The 21,110-nt window shown below is 43.3% G+C and overlaps 1 protein-coding gene across 1 annotated transcript in view; it reads right to left on the bottom strand.

Annotated features, from left to right (window-relative positions):
- The window catches only part of TTC34 (tetratricopeptide repeat domain 34), a 63,443-nt gene extending 45,690 nt beyond the window's left edge, over positions 1-17,753 (bottom strand). The window contains exons 1-4 of the mRNA XM_075839394.1: positions 16,126-17,753; positions 14,949-15,174; positions 11,978-12,170; positions 8,272-8,438 (exon numbers count right to left, since the gene is read on the bottom strand). Coding sequence (XP_075695509.1) covers positions 8,272-8,438; positions 11,978-12,170; positions 14,949-15,174; positions 16,126-17,729 — 2,190 coding nt within the window. The 5' untranslated portion in view covers positions 17,730-17,753. The remainder of the gene's footprint in view (positions 1-8,271; positions 8,439-11,977; positions 12,171-14,948; positions 15,175-16,125) is intronic.
- Between the last annotated feature and the right edge of the window lie 3,357 nt (positions 17,754-21,110).

Consider the following 21,110-nt stretch of genomic DNA (forward strand, 5'->3'; position numbering starts at 1 on the left):
CAGTATCTCTATGAGTGGACGAAATAAGCAGGACTCACAGGCTTACTCTATGAGTGGGCAAGAGAATACAGGACTCACAGGCATTCTCTGAGTGGGCGGAGTAAGCAGGACTCACAGGCTTTCTCTGAGTGGGTGGGGTAAGCAGGACTCACAGGCTTTCTCTATGAGTGGGCATGGTAAAAAGGACTCACAGGCTTTCTCTACGAGTGGGCAGGGTAAGCAGGACTCGCAGGCTTTTTCTACGAGGGGATGGTAAAAGCAGGACTCACAGGCTTTTTCTATAAGTGGGCAGGGGAGACAGGACTTACAGGCTCTCTCTATGAGTGGGTGGAGAGGCAGGACACACAGGCTCTCTCTATGAGTAGGTGGGGAAGCAGGACTCACAGGCTTTCTCTATGAGTGGGTGGGGGAAGCAGGACTCACAGGCTTTTTCTATGAGTGGGTGGGGGAAGCAGGACTCACAGGCTTTTTCTACGAGTGGGCAGGGGAGACAGGACTCACAGGCTTTCTCTATGAGTGGCTGGGGGAAGCAGGACTAAGAAGGATTTTTCTATGAGTGGCTGGGGAAGCAGGACTCACAGGCTATTTCTATGAGTGGCTGGGGAAGCAGGACTCACAGACAGCATTTAAACAGCTTTTACATAAAATCATTGAAAACTATATATTCCCGAGCTCAGTATTCCCCCCTCTATCCTATGCTGCCCTCAGATAGGAAAAATGACAGATTTCATTAATTTAATGCATCAAAACTCCCAGAGAAATTGTCACATCCAATATCCCACAGGTAAGAGATCAAAAAAATCATGACCCCACCATGAGATGTTTGAGTTTGGAGCTTTGGTTTATTACATCATTGTCCTGAATTGAAGATGATTTCATCCATTATAAATACATTTTGGGTAAACAATGTTCTTGACATAAAACCTTCCTGTCCTTACAGCCGACCTCACTTGTCTTCTGATGACTTGGTCACTTCTGAGGCAAGTAGTTAATGACTCCTGGATATTAATAATCATATTATAACAATGGCGGTATGATTGTACGCTGCCAGAATAGTTTGCAGCGTGGGAACAATGAGTTTTGTGTGCCATCAGCTTCAATGCCATCTCTGGTGCCAAAACCAAACAATGACTTGCCTGCTTCCCCTCTTCTCGGTGCAGAAGACTAATAATCGGCAAGTAGACGGATATTTTAATAAACTTTCAAGAAACTAGAACAAAGTTCAGAGGCGAAATACTGGTAAAGACATCACATGTGTCTACAGCTCCTATGCGGACCTATGTATCTCCATGGTTACAGACTACAAACAAACCCTGTGAAGTCTTATCCTGTCATGTGTTAAGGACATTTTACACGGGCAGATTTTCTGCCTGGTAAATGAGCGCCGATCGTCAATACAAGGACTGCAGGATCAGACTACGCCGTTTACCGTGTGATATAAATAACACAATAACTTTATTCAGCGGGTTGTTACGATTGCAACGATACCAAATTTGTATAGTTTTTGTATGTTTTACTACTTTTACAAAGTAAAAACGCTTTTTTTTCAAAATTATTTGCTTTTGTGTCTCCATATTTGAAGAGCCGTAACGTTTTTATTGTTCCGCCGATGCAGTTGTATGAGGGCTTTATTTTTGCGGGACGACTTGTAGTTTTTATTGGTACCATTTTGGAGTAGATGCGACTTTTTGATCACTTTTTATCACATTTTTTTTAAGTCAGGATTCACAGAAAACAGCAATTCTTCCATTGTTTTTTTATTACATTTTTTACAGCGTTCACCGTGCGGATTAAATAATGTAATAGATTTATAGTCGGGGTCGTTACGGATGCGGCGATACCAAATATGTGTAACCTTTTTACTTTATTTTGTTTTTGTAATAGTAAAGCATTTTGTAAGGGGAAAAGGTGGGTTTTCATTTTTTTTAAATTAACTTTATTAAACTTTTTTTTTACTTTTTTACTAGTCCCACTAAGGGACTTCACTATGTGATCCTCCGATCGCTATTATAATACACTGCATGATCTAGCAGGCATTCGCTCCAGGCAGACCTGGGGGCCTTTATTAGGCCCCCGGCTGCCATTGGAGACACAGACACTCGGCGATCGTATCGCCGGGTGTCGGTGGGATGAGAGGGAGCTCCCTCCCTCTCTCCAAAACAACTCAGATGCGGTGCTCGCTATTGAGCACCGCATCTGAGGGGTTAAACGGGTGAGATCGATACTTATATCGATCTCACCCGGCAGAGCAGGGACGTCCCCAGCCCTCAGATACCTCTGGCATCTGAGAGCAGGGAGATTTGACGGCTCCCTGCTCTGCTTACTTATTCCGATGCCGCAACGTAAAAAGGCATATGCATCAGAATAAAGCCTGTTAGTGGCCGCCGTGAAAAGGCGTATTGGCGGTCACTAACGGGTTAAAGCCAGGCAAGCGATGCCAGATATCCTGGGTAGAATTTGACTAAAAATGATGAGGAGTATATCAGACCGTTGGAAAAGTTTTCAAGATTTATAAAACTGGATAATCCCATAAGGACAACTCCTGTCCATATGTTCTATTAGGACATATGGTCATTATAAAGGGTGTTTCCTGCTCGGATTGGGGGTTGGACCCCACAGATTACACATTGATGGTATTTCCTAAGGATATGCCATCAATGTAAATTCCTAGAATACCCCTTTAAGTCACAGGTAAGACATTATTTGTATCACAGAGGTGTAAACTGAATCTCCGTAGCCCCAATTAAAATCTGTAACAGGACCCCAGATATCATGCGCCATTTATAATACTGGTTGGTGTCTTCTTATGTGGCACGGCGCCATTGGGCCCCCTCAGGCACAAGGGCCAGTACCTATAGCTACTCCACTGACCGGTCACCGTGAGAGTATTTTCTCAGTATAGTCAAATGTTCTGATGTTTCTCTTCCCTGCTCCTTTAATACGAGCATTTACCATTGACCACGATTTCCAATGCACAAAGTGTTCTTCAGTAAGCGCTTCTTTCTTTCCGTCTCAATTTTCTGCGCTTTACCGGGATTGAAGCCCCCTAACAACCTTAAGTGGGGCCTACGCTTGAAAAGCCATTTGCGCTGAGAACAAAATTAGTTAAATGGAACGATGAGTTGTGATTGACCTTGACAAATGTATGGGTATAAGATGACGCCGGGGAGTGCGAGCGCCGACATGTCATTTACAGGCTTTTATAGTAATGCGGATGCATCGCAGCGTCTTGTTTTCTTAGCTTTTAAAGGCAAAACAGAAAGAGATTGTGTCTTTTATGACCCGACTCTGGCTGTGCGGCCTCTTCAATGGCTCTCTCCCTCTTGTAGAGATAATTAGACGATGGTCTTATGTAACAAGAAGAAAAAACACATTTACATCTACAAAGACTAAAGCCTTTTATAAGATGGGCTGATGCTGTAGAGTCCTAAGTTATAAATTCATCTGTCCCCTACTACTTACTGACTTACATTTTGTAGGTTAGCAAAAAGTAGGGGACAGATGGGAGAGAATATGACTGCAGGATCAGACTACATAGGGTTTGTTTGTAGTCTGTTACCATAGGAGCTGTAGACACAAAACGGTAGGAGATTTTTTGAAGCAAAACTATTTACAAATTTGTTAATTATTTTTATTTTAGGTGCATTAAAACAATTAATATAGAGTGATTTGGAGAGATTTAGGGCCCTTTTACTTATAATTATTATACTTTTAATTATTGGGCAAATGAGTGTTCACAAAACGCTCATTCCCGATCATTCCCTGTGTAAACAGAGCAGCGATCAGCCGTTCATCGTCTGATTGTATTGTTTATGCAGCCTAAAATATTATCTATGTAAACCTGGAGACGCGCTGCCGACATGATAGAAATGTATGGGGACGAGCGATCAGAGTAACAAGCACTCGTCCCCATACTAGCTTCTTGTGAAAGGAGTAAACGAGCGGCGATCAATGAGCTGTCTTGTTGATCGGCGCTCATTTACACGGTCCTCGCTGGACCCTGTAAGAGGACCTTTAAGGCCCTATTACACCGGCTAATTTTGTCCGGTGCAACGAGTGCCGATCATCGAGACAGCTCTTTCATCGGCGCTCATTTGCTCCTGTCACAAGGAGCTAGTATGGGGACGAGCAATCGTTCCTTTGATCGCTCTTCCCCATACATTATTATGTCGGCAGCGCGTCTCCCTGTTTACACACCAAGATGTGCTGCCAACAACGATAAGGGTGCACACACACTAATTACGTCCGTAATTGACGGACGTATTTCGGCCGCAAGTCCCGGACCGAATACAGTGCAGGGAGCCGGGCTCCTAGCATCATACTTATGTACGATGCTAGGAGTCCCTGCCTCGCTGCAGGACAACTGTCACGTACTGAAAACATGATTACAGTACTGGACAGTTGTCCGGCAGCGAGGCAGGGACTCCTAGCGTCGTACATAAGTATGATGCTAGGAGCCCGGCTCCCTGCACTGTGTTCGGTCCGGGACTTGCGGCCGAAATACGTCCGTCAATTACGGACGTAATTAGTGTGTGTGCACATACCCTAATATTTCCCTTTTATAAAACGATACGATCAGCAGATGAAGCAGCGTTTGCTCGTTCATCTGCTGATCGCTGCCTGTTTACACAGGGAATTTATCGGCAACGAGCGTTATATGAAGACTGGTCTGCCCGATAATTGTCCAGTGTAAAATCCCCTTTAAAGGGTCTTAAAGGCCCTTTTACACTGGCCGATGAGCGGCCGGTGCAGCGAGCGCCGATCAACGTGACATCGTTGATCGGCGCTCGTTTGCTCTTGTCACATGGAGCTATGGATGGGGACGAGCGGTTGTTACTCCGATCGCTCATCCCCATACATTATTACCATGTTGGCAGCGCGTCTCTCTGTTTACACACCAAGACGTGCTGCCGACAACGATAATATTTTACTATTTTAAAACGATTCGACCAGCCGATGATTGAGCGTTTGCTCGTTCCTCTGCTGATCGTTCCCCTGTTTACACCGGGAAATTATCGGCAACGAGCGTTCTATGAAGACTGGTCTGCACGATAATCGCCCAGTGTAAAACCCCCTTTAGTGTCCCTTTAAGTTGTTTCTTGGAATAAATAAGTTACAGTCAGTCCCTGTTTATGGTGGATTTATAAACATTGTATAACTGGAGGAATCTTATCTCGTTGATAGAACACAATGAGCAGATTTCCTTCCAGTCTCGTTTCTTTGATTCATGAATCTACTCTGCCCATAGTGAGTTAATGCCAAGACTGAGCGGCTCAGATGCGGCATGGGAACATCCCAGTATGTGTGGGTCTCCCAGCGATAAGAAAATAATCATTTACCTTGAGAACGCCATTGTTTCTGGTTCCCATAACTAAACGGAATGGACGTTACCATTTATAATCTTATTATTAAGGCCGGGAGCGATTGAACACTTGCCACTGAACTCCTGCCGACAGTCAATTTATCAACTCAGTTCTGAACATAGCTTGATGGGAATGGTGCCTACAATTTAAAGCAATATACAACACCCATAGCTAGGAGGACCTGAGTAGAGTTTCCAAGGACAGGGTATAGCCGTAAGCATGTAAAAGGGCATGGAACCATTTTTTTATTGCTGTATTGCATCTAAAATAAAAAATAAAGCAACTTTGCAAATAGTTTTGAATACACAATATCCTACCGTTTTGAGTACACAGCTCCTATGCTAACCTATGTGTTACTTCATAGGTTTGCATAGGAGCTTATTTTTCATAGTATGTACATTAGCAAGGAGAGGGTGTAGTGAGGTAACACATGACTGCAGGATCAGACTACACATAGGGTTTGTATGTAGTCTGTAACCATGGAGACACATAGGTCTTCATAAGAGCTCTATACACAAAATGGTAGAAGATTTTAATCAAGACTACAAATTTTTGTGTTTTTTTTCAGTTTAGATACATTGGAGCAATAGAAATATTTTTAAAAGTGTGCATAAGGTAGACAATAATCTAATGACCAATAGTGCTCCGATGTCTCCCACTGGGAGTAACAAGGAGTCAGCAGGTTGCATTTAACCCCTTAATGACCAGCCTATTTTAGACGTTAATGACTAGGCCATTTTTTTAGTTTTTCCATCGTCGCATTCCAAGAGCTATAACGTTTTTATTTTTGCGTCGACATAGCTGTATAAGGACTTGTTTTTTGCGGGACCAGTTGTACTTTTCAATAGCACCATTTTGGGGTGCATATCATTTATTGATTAACTTTTATTAACTTTTATTTGAGGGGGAAATAGAAAAAAACCTGAAATGTCGCCACTCTTTTTCGCGTCTTAAATCTACGCCGTTTACCGTGTGATATAAATAACACAATAAGTTTATCAATCAACAGTTTGGTACATTCTTGAAAAAAAAAAAGAGCGCACTGGTGATCTCGTGAACTCCAAAAGGCCTGGACGTCCATGGAAGACAACAGTGGTAGATGATCGCAGAACCCTGTCCATGGTGAAGAAAAACCCCTTCACAACATCTACCCAAGTGAAGAACACTCTCCTGGATGTAGGTGTATCAGTAGCTACGTCTACCATAAAGAGAAGGCTTCATGAGAGCAAATACAGAGGGTTCACCACGAGGTGCCAACCATTAATCAGCCTCAAAAATAGAAAGACCAGATTAGACTTTGCCAAATAAGATGTAAAGAAGCCGCCCAGTTCTGGAACAGCATGAAACTAAGATCAACCTGTACCAGAATGATGGGAGGAAGAAAGTATGGAGAAGGCTTGGAACGGCTCATGATCCAAAGCCACCACATCCTCTGTAACACATGGTGGAGGCAGTGTGATGGCATGGTGGAGGCAGTGTGATGGCATGGTGGGGGTTGTGTGATGGCATGGTGGAGGCAGTGTGATGGCATGGTGGGGGTAGTGTGATGGCATGGTGGAGGCAGTGTGATGGCATGGTGGGGGTAGTGTGATGGCATGGTGGAGGCAGTGTGATGGCATGGTGGGGGTAGTGTGATGGCATGGTGGATGCAGTGTGATGGCATGGTGGAGGCAGTGTGATGGCATGGTGGAGGCAGTGTGATGGCATGGTGGGGGTAGTGTGATGGCATGGTGGATGCAGTGTGATGGCATGGTGGAGGCAGTGTGATGGCATGGTGGGGGTAGTGTGATGGCATGGTGGATGCAGTGTGATGGCATGGTGAAGGCAGTGTGATGGCATGGTGGAGGCAGTGTGATGGCATGGTGGGGGTAGTGTGATGGCATGGTGGATGCAGTGTGATGGCATGGTGGAGGCAGTGTGATGGCATGGTAGGGGTAGTGTGATGGCATGGTGGATGCAGTGTAATGGCATGGTGGAGGCAGTGTGATGGCATGGTGGAGGCAGTGTGATGGCATGGTGGGGGTAGTGTGATGGCATGGTGGATGCAGTGTGATGGCATGGTGGAGGCAGTGTGATGGCATGGTGGGGGTAGTGTGATGGCATGGTGGATGCAGTGTGATGGCATGGTGGGGGTAGTGTGAATTCTGTTGTGCAGTTTTCACCCGGAATGTCCGCTGCGGAAAACTGCAGCATTTAGCCGGCCTACTAGCAGGCCGGCCCCCTGGGATGACGTTTCATCCCAGGTGCTGCAGCCTGTGATTGGCTGCAGCGACGGTCACATGGGATGTAGGGTTATCCTAGGAGGCTGGCCCTCTGACCTTATCCAGGCCGGCCTCCTGGGATGACGTTTTTTCTCATGTGACCGGAGCTACAGCCTTTGATTGGCTGCAGCGGTCACATGGGACGAAGCATCACCCCAAGAGGCCGGAGTGGAGGAAGAAACACAGACTTCTGGGTAAGTATGAGAATTTTTTTTTTATGATTTGCGTTTTTTTGCGGCGGAATCGACTGCTATTTGTTGTCGGTTTTACCTCCCTATTGAATTCAATGGGGAAAACCCGCAACAAATGTGCAGCATTTACGCAAATACAATTGACATGCTGCAGAATAAAACTCTGCACCGGTGGTCAATTTCTGAGCGTTTTTTCCGCTCCGTATTTACGCAGCGTGTGGATGAGATTTGTTTTATCTCATCCACTTTGTTGCTACTGTATTATGCTCCGAATTTTCCGCAACTAATTGCGTTGCAGAAAATCTGCAGTATTTACGCAACCTGTGAACTGGCCCTTACAAAGAGCCTGCAGGCGGGGAACGCGGAACTACAGATGGAGGATGAGGAAGGAAGATTAACGACATGTACACTTTAAATGTAGATTCTGCACTGATTCTTATGCTGCTGCACAGTCACCTCCTGCTGGTTCAGCGTCATGTACACCAGGCCCTTTCCGCACAGCGCCTCTACGCTGCCAGGTTCCTCCTTCAGAACATTGTTGAAGTCATATATGGCTGTTTTCTTCTGTCCCAGCTGCCCGTAACATCTGGCTCTGGCCAGTAAAGAGTCCCTGGCGCGTCCCCCTAATACAGAATAAAAAAAGAAATGAGAACCAGAACAAATGTTATCTTTTTACCCTTGACATTACACGCAGCAATGAATGAAATGTGCTCCGCTGGGTCAGACAGATGTTAAAGTCATTTACTCCACGTTCTCCAGACCACCTGCACCACCGGCTATGAGGAGGCGATGGGAGTCACTTATTATTAACAATCAGAATCTTTAGTGTCAATTCTACTTGTTTCCATCATATGATTATTATAGAAGATGTATAGAATATAATTTTACTGTTGGGTCTTGGAACAATTTGTGCAAAATTGGAGCAAAATGATGTGGTTTTGCTGTGATTTGGCTCAAATCACAGCAAAAACTGCATTATGACCGCAGCGTATTAATAGACCCATATACTACCACTAAAAATAATAACACATATAATATAAAATAACATAATAATAATATTAATAATAATATAAAATAACATAATAATAATATTAATAAAAACTCCAATTATAATATAATGCCCTGTTCACATTGAGTTTTTTTGCAGGCTGAAAAATCTGCTTCAAAATTCCTTCAGGAATTTTGAGGCCGATTTTTACCTGCCTGCAGTCTCCTTGCCTCGTTTTTCGCTGCATTTTTCGGCCGCGGCCATTGAGCACTGCGGGCAAAAAAATGCCACGAAAACCTCTTTCTGTGCCTCCCATTGATGTCAATTGGAGGTCAGAGACGGAAACGTCTGAAGAAACAGCATGTCGCTTTTTTTTCCCATGAGCGCTGTTTTTGACGCGGGAATGCGTTTTTTTTGTCGCGAGTGGAGAAAAATCTCCACTCGCGACAAAAAAAACGCATTCCCGCGTCAAAAACAGCGCTAAAAAGCTCTGTGTGAACTTGGCCAACCATGACAATAATATAATAATAAAACACAATAATAATAACAATGTAATATAATAAAAAAAATTAAATAGTAAAATAATAATAAAAAAGAAATAAAGCAAAATAATAATAATAATAATACTAATAATTAATTAATGAAAAAAAAATAATTCTATTTTACTTGTCTCTAATATTATGGCAGCAATGTTTTACATATTCAGGGTATGTTCACACTGTCGATTTTCAGCTGTTTTTTGGGCCGTAAACGTCCCAAAAAATGGCTGAAAAATCGTAAGCAGAACGCCTACAAACATCTGCCCATTGATTTCAATGGGAAATACGGCGTTCTGTTCCGACGTGGCGTTATTTTACACCTCATTTTCAAATAACGGCGCGTAAAAAGAAGCGCATGTCACTTCTTGAGCCGTTTTGGAGCCGTTTTTCATTGACTCAATAGAAAATCAGCTCCAAAAACGGCCGTAAAAAGCGGCTGAAAATCAGCTGAAAAAAACCAAGAAGGAGCCCACAGCTATTTTTATATATAAATAAACACAAACAAATTCCTATCAGTCTAAAAAAAATTGCACTCACTGATAAGTAATAAATGATAATATTTTACAGCGAAGGGCATGACCTGTATTCCTTGATGACAAAAATAGTGGCTTTTAATAAAAATAAAAAAAACTATATCAAGATACAGCAGAGGTGGGTTTGTCAGATGAAGCTGCTAATGGATCCCCTCCCCCACTCCGCTACACTCATGATATAGCCTTTGGCCCACATTTACCAAAAAGTTTACACCGGGTCATGAGGCAAACTGCGGAAAAAAAAAAAGGTTGCAAACGGTGACGTGTGAAATTTGTTTTAGGCAGAACGTGTTTTTCTCGTCGGCCAGCAAATTCGGAAAGAGACTAGAAAGTGGGCGTGGTGTCTAAAGAGGAGTAGTTTAGGCCAAATTTACTAAAAAAAATAGGGGAAAATGGCGCAAATTTTGGTAAAAATTAAAATGCACAAAATGTATAACTCCCACAACTACCCCCTCTACATAGATTGGCGTAAGATACGCCGGTCTTTGTAAATCTGGGAGTTTATGCCTACGACATGTCAAAACTTAAATGGGCCCTATGATAAAATAGTAGGTTTACCTGCAAGTCCTATCGAAACCAGAGGTACAGAAGCCCCCACTAACCCCCTATCACCGAAAAAGCTGCTTCTCCCTTGTCACACAGCAGCTCACTACCTCTACAGATGTAGCCATCTTTATCTTGACTATTAACGCATTAAATACACAGCGACAAGAAACTTTAAATTGACTTTTTCAATGGCTTTTGTTGTGTGATATCACGCTGCAGCAACTTATCAGAATCAAGATAAAGATGGCTACATCTGTACCTCCCACGCAGTGTAAATGCTGTGGAAATTCCCCAGCGTTTACAGTAGCAGTAAATTGGATGAGATTTAGTAAATTTTTCATGCCCACGGTGCGGAAAAAACCCCACAGCGTAAACGTTAATAAATTGACCTGCGGTGCGAAATTTAATTCCGCAACATGTCAATCTATGCTGCATTTTCATTGATTTTCTGCTGCAGGTTTTCCCTATTGAATTCAATGAGGGATGCGAAACTCGCAACAGAAAGCTAAGGACTGCGACTTTTGTGGCGTATTCGCAGCGTTCATGCGGCAAAAATCGCAACGCCGGAAAACAAACAAACAAACAAACATACTTACCCAGAACGTTCTCCTTCTTCGCGGTGTCCTGCGGGTTCCAGGTCGGATACGCTGCCTGGTTATTACGCAACATATCCGTCTCGTGCGTAAATTAAATTAAATGAATTTCCCCCGGCTTTGATAATGTATTTCAATCCGCAACATGTGTCGTGTGTCATGTGAAAATGCCCCTTTGAAGTTTCGCCACGCCCCACTTGAGGTTAATAAAAATGAATTCTATCTGTTTCATCATTCATTGAGTGAAATTTTTGAATCATCTGAAGTCCTTTAATAGTCTAGTCAGCCCTTTCTGAGGTTTATCTGCTTCTGGGAAAGCTGGGTGTCAGCTAATAGGAACGCAGTGACAGATGCCGCAGGTATTGTCACCGATGGCGAACCTGCCTCATCCTGACACATCCATTGCTACCCTATAGCTCCGTAGATCAGGAATCAAGGAAAGCGTTCCCAGAAAAGTATAAGATTGACAGAAGAGGCCGACTAAAAGGTTTCTATTTATTGTGTCTTTTTGTTTCTTTTTTTTTTCTTCTTAGAAATGGTCTGTAAAGGGGTTCTCCACCTTGATACAGTCCCTTTTTGTTAGTCCCCAGAAAAAAAGTAAATTACATGTTTTCCTGCTGTTGAGACCTCCAGCGATCATCTGTAATCTGTGGCGGAACACAGCAGAAAGTGTTCTGTTTCCCTGCAGCGCCACCACAGGTGAAAGGAAGTATTACACAGTTCTCATGGATATCAATGGTCCACCCAAGTAATGGTTGGACATTTTGGGTCCTCAGAAGTGAGTGATGCTCTTTGTAGCCACTTTTGCTCTGAACAGGGGACACCCACACCCGCTTAATTAAATCTAAATTTCCTGATGGGGTACAAGAAAATGGATTTTCTAAACTAGACATACTCAGATTTATGATTTTTTTTAGTCATGTTCCTGTACTTTACCCCAGCAAATAACTCTTCTTATTTTACCTGATGCAATAATGGCAAACGACAGGTAGGCGACGGCTTCCTTCATGTACGCGTCCCCTTGTTTGCTTAGCAGAATCGCCATAGCCTTAGAATGGCAGTGATTCTGCATCAATTTACGGTCGTCTTCCTTAAATATATCCATAATGGGGAGAAGGCAGGAAGTGTCGCCCAGCTGGATAACTTTCTTTATGAGCTGGAAAAAAAAAACCAAGAGGAGATTATTTCTCATGAAGGTGCAGCGTAATAACGTAATAACGTAATTACGTAATAACGTAATAATGAGCATTTCCCTTTAAAAAAAAAGTAAAGAAAAATCCCCAGTAACTAGTTTGTAAGTAGTCCTCTTCTGTCAAGTTGTTAAAAATTCTTTATCTATTTCTGCATGACTACCAATATGGTGGCAATTACAGCTCCCTGGGGGTTGTCACTCAGCTTTCCAAGAGTCCTGAAAGGCAAATCTATGTAGGAATGTAGGGGAGGTAGTAGATCTTGAACCATTTAATCTATTTATTGGCAGCAAATGAGTTAAAATGCAGAAAAACCCAAATTCTGCCAAACTGGACCCTTATATCTGTAACTAGAAGTAAAGTTTGCCCCCTGCTGTTCATAAATGAGATTGCAGGCGTTATAATAGAAAACTGTCCTAGGCAGCACCAGCAGATTTCTCATATGAACCCTGTCAGAATGTGCTGGATTTTAGAACCAATTATCATAAAATTATTTTGGTCATTGATAATTATCATTACAATTACAAACAGCAGCAACAATTATTTACAGCATTTCCTAAAATACTTGCCAAGGCTACAGAGCATAGTTACTCTATTACTCCCAACACAGCCCCACACATACTGTACTAGTAAAAATCCCAACTGGTTTTGCCACCACTAGGGGGCAATCTGTATACAGCTGGATATGACTCCAATTGATCTGCATAGTTGCTGTTTACATATTGCCACCTAGTGGTCACAATAGGAAGACAAAGTTTGTGTTTGGAGCAAACAGAGGAATGGTGCTCTGTACTAAATAAATCAAGCATCAGAGCCGTATCAGGTGTATTAGAAAATGCTCCACATTGTTATACTGCAATGGATAATAAGAGGGGCAGTTTAAAATTTCCAAAATCCACAGTGCACTATGCCCCCTGGTTATGGTTTTGGGCACACAGCCTGGGATCCAATGTTGACAGTGAAATTATAGGGGGAACTGACCCCCTAACTCCATATTCATTGTATGTTGGTTTAACTTGGGTTGTGCACAAATAATATAATATATCTCTGGGTCATTAGGGGTATAAGATGCAATAGAAAATTATTTTTGGGACCTACAGATGTTTGCATAAGGAGTAAAGTGAACTGTGTTGATGGCTGCACTTGTATATTAAGAATCATTGCATCTGAAGTAACTCCGCTGCTTCATCTTTATTGCAATGGTCTATGAGCTTCTGCTTTATATGATGACATGGAGAGGAGTAAAATATTAAAGGAGCACTCCAGGGAAAACTGATACACTGTGCTATGACTAATGCAGGGCCAGAGTGGGCGGAGCATGACACTCTGGTGTTCCATGAATCCCTGTGTCATGCTCCGCCCCCTCAGGCCCTGCACCAGGCATTACACTGTGTGTTTGTTTTGCCTGGAGTGTCCCTTTAACACAACAGAACTAATAGAGAATTGTACAATGATGTGATGGCAGCAGTGGGTGAGGCTTCTCTCTCTGGCCTTGGGTCAGATCCCATAGATCTCTCTCCGCTCCCTGATGCACTAATGGGGACACCATGGTTCCCTTTTCTATGAGAAAACAATATTAATATGTACAGTTCCCTTTAATCCGAGATCAAATAGTTCAGAAATTCTAAGGCTATGTTCACACGCTTAGCAAAAAAACATCTGAAAATATGAAGATGTTTTCAAGGGAAAATAGCTCCTGATTTTCAGCCGTTTTTTAAGCAAACTCAGGTTTTTCAAGAACGTTTTTAGAGCTGTTTTTCTACAGAGTCAATGAAAAACGGCTCCAAAAACGGCTCAAGAATTGAAATGCACTTCTTTTTCGCGGGCGTCTTTTTACGCGCCGTTCTTTCAAAACGGCCGCGTAACAAAACGGGCCCGTCGGAACAGCACGCGGGTTTTCCAATTGAAATCAATGGGCAGATGTTTGGAGGCGTTCTGCTTCCGATTTTTTGCCCATCTTTCGGTCGTTTACAGCTTGAAAAACGGGCGAAAATAAGCCGCGTAAACATACCCTAATAGTTCAGCAATTATTTCTGACTTTGAATGACATGACAATTGGAATCTCGAAAGATCAGAGGAATAAGCAGAGAACACGAGATTCTTCTGGTTAAAATAAACCCCCCACAAAGTCATATTTTCACATTAGCATTTTAATTTGGGATGTCTTCGATTCTCTACCCTTACAAACTGTATACTTTTCTACGACAGTCCAATAATTCAGGATATTTGGTAAAAAGGCATCTGTCAAGTCCTGTTCATTTCAGATTAGAGGAATAGCACAATAATAATAATAATAATAATAATAATAATAGTAATAATAATAATAATAATAATAATAATAATAATAATAATAATAATAGTAATAATAACTATAGTAGTATAAATAATAATAGTAGCAATAATAATAACCATAATAATAATAATAGTAGTAATAATTATATAATAATAACTATGGTAATATGAATAATAGTAATAATAATCAGAATAATAATAGTAATAATAATAATAATAATAATAATAATAATAATAATAATAATAACTATAGTAGTATAAATAATAATTGTAACAATATTAATAGTAATAATAGTAATAATAATAATAATAGTAATAATAATAATAACTTTAGTAATATGAATACTAGTAATAAGAATAATAATAATAATAATAATAATAATACATTAGCAGACTATTGTAATGGAACATTGCTGACACCTGCTGGTAGAAAGTTGAGTTGCATACACTACCTGGTTTCCATCGTAAATGAAACCTTTTTTGAACTGCAGCAATGCTAGTCTGGCCAGCACTGGGGATCTTTGGGTGCTGCTATTGAGAGCCAGAGAAAGCATCTTGTGAGCTTCTTCAATCCGATCCATTTGATAGAGGGCATCAGTGCACAGTATGCGGCACACGTCATCGGTGGGATCCAGCATCATTAGAAGATTGGCCATCTGGTGCACCCCTGAAACATCACTGGGGGACAAGCAAGAAGAATTTGTATTATATCTGTTACTGACGGCTGAAGAAATCTCATGTCTTATGAACTTATTAGTTAAAGAAACAGTGAACGGATCCGACACCTGAAGTCTGAAAAACTTTAAGGCCTGTTGAAGTATCAGACTTCGTCTTCGTTCACATCTGCGTCAGGGTTCTTCATCATAGGAGCAGAATAATGAAATAATGAATTGAAAAAAAATGGAAGCGCCAGATCTGTCGCATGACAGACACCAACGGCGCCCGACGAAACCCATTGACTTTAATGGATTGCGTTGTGTTTCCATCACGGTGTCCGTCATTGTACTGGAGGCAAGCTGCACTAATATGTCTACCATTCTTGAACGGATCTGCGACGGAGGCTCCTAACAGCAGATGTGAACACGGCCTTAATATGACACTAAAATTAAATCTCCATTCCTGTGCACTTGACTAATCTATTGTTCCCTGTTATCAGCCATTTCAGCCTGGGGAGGGGCTGACTGTAGTGTTTTTAATAGGATAACTAACAGGAAGTCCAGAAAAATGGCGCCATCCGTGATCACTATTTTATGTCGCATACCCTGAAATGGTGTGACTGATATCACCAGCTCCACGTAGAACGTTGCCCTTTTATTAGTTGACCACTTTAGATTTAATGGACTTTAAACCATGCTTTTATTTCTCTTCCAGAAACTGTGCCACACTTGCCACTCACTTGAATACTGCAATACCAAATACAGCCTATCAACAAGAGTGGCGCTGTTTCAGGGAAAAAAAAGGCAGATATTTTTTCTTAGTTCCATGCAACCCCTTTAAATGGGATGCCAAATCCATTGCATTCTATAGGCTGGCACGTCGGTGGGTCTAGCTGGTCATTACTATTGGGCATAACTAGTTCCTTGGCTACATAGTGTATGATTGTATGCAACATGTATAGTTGGTTATTACCATTCTTGAGATGAGTCTTTATCCTGCTCGACAGTCTTATGTTTGTTGGTTATTCCATGTTCATTGGTAGTAGAAGACTTCCTGTGTAGCATCTTCTCACCTTCTTCCTGTAGGACCTTGTAAAGAAGACCTCTTTGGTTCCAAGGCACATAGGTTTTAATTGTAAGTAAGGTCTCATCTAGTTTTAGCTTACAGGCAGTAACATAGTCCAGGGCAGTCAGGTAGGAGCTTCCACTTATCATACGGATTAGTCCTCTTCCACAGAGAGCCCTCACACAACTAGAAGGATGCGGCGCCTCATCTTCTACAATCTTCTGAAAGTCCTTCAAGGCTTGTTGATGTTCATTGCTGTGAAAGTGACAAAAGCCCCTTAAGACGTATAAAGTATTTTGATAAGTCTTCTTCTCAGAGTTGATCAACTGGTTGCAAATGTCCAAACAGGTCCGGAAATCTCCAGAAAGGAGTTTGCAGTCGGCTAGACGTACGTTCATCTCCCGTCTACTTTCTGGGGAGCATTGGAGTAAGAACTCCAGGGCTTGTACGATTGGTAGGAGAAGTTCTGTACCGGTGTCTGTCCTCAGCTCTGGCCGAGCTCGTATGGCTTCTCGGAAGTCTCCAAATTCCATTTCGAGGCATGTCTTGGAGCGCTCCATTACTCTTGCTATGTCTGCACAGGAGAAGATCTCCATAAACCGTTTCCGAGCATGAATGGGGCTGACTCTGAAGGACTCTGCCAAGTCTTGCACCATTTCTTTGGTACGGCAGCCTAAGGAGTAGTAGGCCGCTGCCCGGTCCACCAGCAACCAAGAAATCTTCTCCTCCTTAAGTTTGGTCTCCAATGACAAGGCCTCGATGGCCCTGGAATATACAGCTATACACTCCTCAAACTTACATTCCTCAAAGAGATAAGCAGCTTGGGTTTTACATACCTGGAGATCATCCGGAGCCAAGGCAGCTAGAAAGCTATAACAGTCCTGAAGCAAGACCTTGATGTTTCCTTCCCAGTTATTGTTCTCGTAAGAGGAGATATAGTTATGGAAGGCACTGATGATTTGGGGCAGGTGCTCTCTTTGCTTAGTACATATATATTGCCTGGCCTCCTCCTTGTACTTTGTAAAGACTTGGACGTAGTCAACTACCCCGTTTCTCGAATGAGTTTGAGACAGGATCCAAGCAAGACCTCTAGTCAACAGAAGTTCTAGAGAGCGCTGTGGGTATGTCTTTAATAAAGAGTTGCATCTCGATACCACATCTTCATAGCGTCCACTTTTAAGAAATGTGCCCATTTTGAATAAGGAAGCGGCAAAATTATTCGGATAAAGCGTAGAGAGAAAGACCGCGGCTATTCCTGGGTTGAGCGAGACAATGGCCATACCGTCACATTTGATTTTTGGTATATTATTTTCTCCTAGACACCAGTTCTCCAGAGTTGTAATTACAGAATGATACTGTCCGTCGTCCAGAGACTTTACTCTCTGTAGGGCAATAGGTGCATTACAGCTAAAAGCTGCCATATAGAAAGCGGACGCCAAGAAGTCTTCATCATGGAGAAGATGCTGGTAGGCTTCCCGGCATAGTCGACTGGGGACATCTTGACCGGACATCTTTATTCCTCGGGAGCTACACAGATTTCCTGCAACATGTTTTCATCTTCTGCTGTAGAATCGAATTCTAAAAGAAAGATAAAATAAGTCATTTGATTAGAAACTGTCCCGTCGGACCCTTAATTCTATATCTCACATCTGTAGAAATAAAAATAAAAAAAAGACCCCCTTCCTTTTACCACCCGATAATGGCATCGTAGCAGTAGAATTCCAGGTTGGGGGTCACATATTCGTCATGCACCAGCAGCACATCCACAGGATTGTATCACACACATGTTTTTGACATGAACATTTGTTTCATCTGGTACCTGAGATTCCCACTGATATGATATAATGCTATAAAGGCTTCTGTTGTCATCTCATTAACAAAACTGCTCATGGCTGGACACAGGGTTTGTAGCATAAAACCTTTGGACACAGAGTGTGGAATGATAAATAAATGGACACCAGGAACTGGGACACTAAAGAACTGCACACCAGGGACTGGGACACTAAAGCACTGCACACCAGGACCTGGGACACTAAAGCACTGCACACCAGGGACTGGGACACTAAAGCACTGCACACCAGGGACTGGGACACTAAAGCACTGCACACCAGGGACTGGGACACTAAAGAACTGCACACCAGGAACTGGGACACTAAAGCACTGCACACCAGGACCTGGGACACTAAAGCACTGCATACCATGAACCGGGACGCTAAAGCACTGCACACCAGGTACTGGAGCACTAAAGCACTGCACACCAGGAACTGGGACACTAAAGCACTGCACACCAGGACCTGGGACACTAAAGCACTGCACACCAGGAACTGGGACACTAAAGAACTGCACACCAGGGACTGGGACACTAAAGCACTGCACACCAGGAACTGGGACGCTAAAGCACTGCACACCAGGGACTGGGACACTAAAGAACTGCACACCAGGAACTGGGACACTAAAGCACTGCACACCAGGAACTGGGACACTAAAGCACTGCACACCAGGAACTGGGGCACTAAAGCACTGCACACCAGGGACTGGGACACTAAAGAACTGCACACCAGGGACTGAGACACTAAAGCACTGCACACCAGGGACTGAGACACTAAAGCACTGCACACCAGGAACTGGGACACTAAAGCACTGCACACCAGGAACTGGGGCACTAAAGCACCGCACACCAGGAACTGGGACACTAAAGCACTGCACACCAGGGACTGGGACACTAAAGCACCGCACACCAGGGACTGGAATACTTCACACTAAACAACTGGACACCAGGAACTGGGAGACTACACACTAAATCACTGAAGACCAAGGACTGGGGCTCTAAACTAGTGGACACCTGGTACTAGGACACTTCACAATACTGGTGTTCAAACTGAACACCAGGGGCTGGAACACTAAAACACTGGACCCCAGGGACTGAAATGCTAATCCACTGGACACAAGGGACTGGGATAGTAGACCATTGCACACCAGGGACTGGGAAACTTCAATATAAACCACTGGACACCAGGGACTGGGAGGCTTCACACTAAACAACTGAACACCAGGGACTCAAACACTAAACAAACCACTGGACACCAGGGACTAGGATGCTACACCACTGCACATCAGGAAGTGGGACACTGAACCAATGAACACCAGAGACTGGGAGCTAAACAACTAGAAACCAGGGACTGAGAGCTAAAACACTGTACATCAGGAAATGGGACACCAAACCAATGGGCACCAGGGACTGACACACTAAACAACTAGGCAGCAACGAGTAGAACATTATTCCAGTCTGAACATGGGAACCTGTCACGTTTACAATGCAGTCTGATCTGCGGGCAGCACGGTATAGAGCAGGCGGAGCTGATCATATAAATGTGTATTTTTGTAAGAAAAAATTCAGTATAACTTGTCATTTATCGATTTCAGTCTCTGCTCATTCTGGGTTTAGGAGTCCAGTGGGCGGTCCTACACAGTGATTGACAGTCTTAGGGCTTATTTAGACGAACGTGATATACATCCGTGCAACGCGCGTGATTTTCACGCGCCTCGCACGGACCTATGTTAGTCCATGGGGCCGTGCAGACTGTCCATGAGTTTCATGCAGCGCGTGTCCACTGCGTAAAACTCACGACATGCCCGTTATTTGTGCGTTGTTCGCGCATCACGCACCCATTGAAGTCAATGGGTGCGTGAAAATCATACGCAGCACACGGAAGCACTTCCGGGTGACGCGCGTGATTCGCGCAACAGCAGTAAAAATTATGAATGAAAACAGAAAAGCACCACGTGCTATAAACATACAAACAGGGTGTCATAATGATGGCGGCTGCGCGAAAATCACGCAGCCACGTATCATACGCGGCTGACACACGGAGCTGTTATTGACCTTTTGCGCGCGCAAAACGCACACGCTCCTGTAAATCCGGCCTTACCTGTATGAGCCTTACCTCAATAAGTTAGGCCGGATTCACACGAGCGTGTGCGTTTTGCGGGCGCAATATGTACTTAACAGCTCCGTGTGTCATCAGCTTATGATGCGCGGCTGAGTGATTTTCGCGCAGCCGCCATCATTATGACACTCTGTTTGTATGTTTGTAGCACGTGGTGCTTTTCTGTTTTCATTCATAGTTTTTACTGCTGTTGCGCGAATAACCATTGACTTCAATTGGTGCGTGATGTGCGAACAGCGCAGAAATATAGGACATGTCGGGAGTTTTACGCAGCGGACTAACGCTGTGTGAAAATCACGGACAGTCTGTGCGGCCCCATAGACTAATATAGGTCCGTGCGAGGCGCGTGAAATCACACTCGTTGCACGGACGTATATCACGTTTGTCTGAATAAGCCCTTATACTGAGTCTTTACCTACAAAACAAAATATCACTCAGCACTGGAGATATGTGACATAAAGTCCTAATCATGGGGGCAGGGACTTCTCCAGTCAGTCAACCTCCGCCTAGCCGGAATTGGCTGATAACAGGGAACAATAGATTACAATCACCTCCGCAGCAAATGGCATAGTATTCAGCTTCAGTGCTGCTTCTGGATCTGTAGTCCTTTGCTCCTTGTGCTCCGGAAATGTCACAGCAGGGGACACGGGCCTTATTAGCACGTACAGCACATACTTTTTGGAGGCCATAAGAAAAAACAAACATGAAATAAAATTAAAAAAAACACAATGGAGCTAAATATTATCAGGCAGGACCCCTGTGTCAGCCATTCACTATGTGCCCCCTCCCCCCACTCGCTGCTGCTTCCTTCGGGACCCTTTTTTCAGAATCGTCTCTAATCCCCCATCCTTCCCGACCATTGTTATCCTTTGTCTCTTATTTGCCTTTATAACTGTAGTTTGTTAATATTCATCCTGCTGGTGGCTCGACCTCCTCACAGAAAAC

The sequence above is a fragment of the Rhinoderma darwinii genome, chromosome 10 (assembly GCF_050947455.1).
Source record: "Rhinoderma darwinii isolate aRhiDar2 chromosome 10, aRhiDar2.hap1, whole genome shotgun sequence".
NCBI lineage: Eukaryota > Metazoa > Chordata > Amphibia > Anura > Rhinodermatidae > Rhinoderma > Rhinoderma darwinii.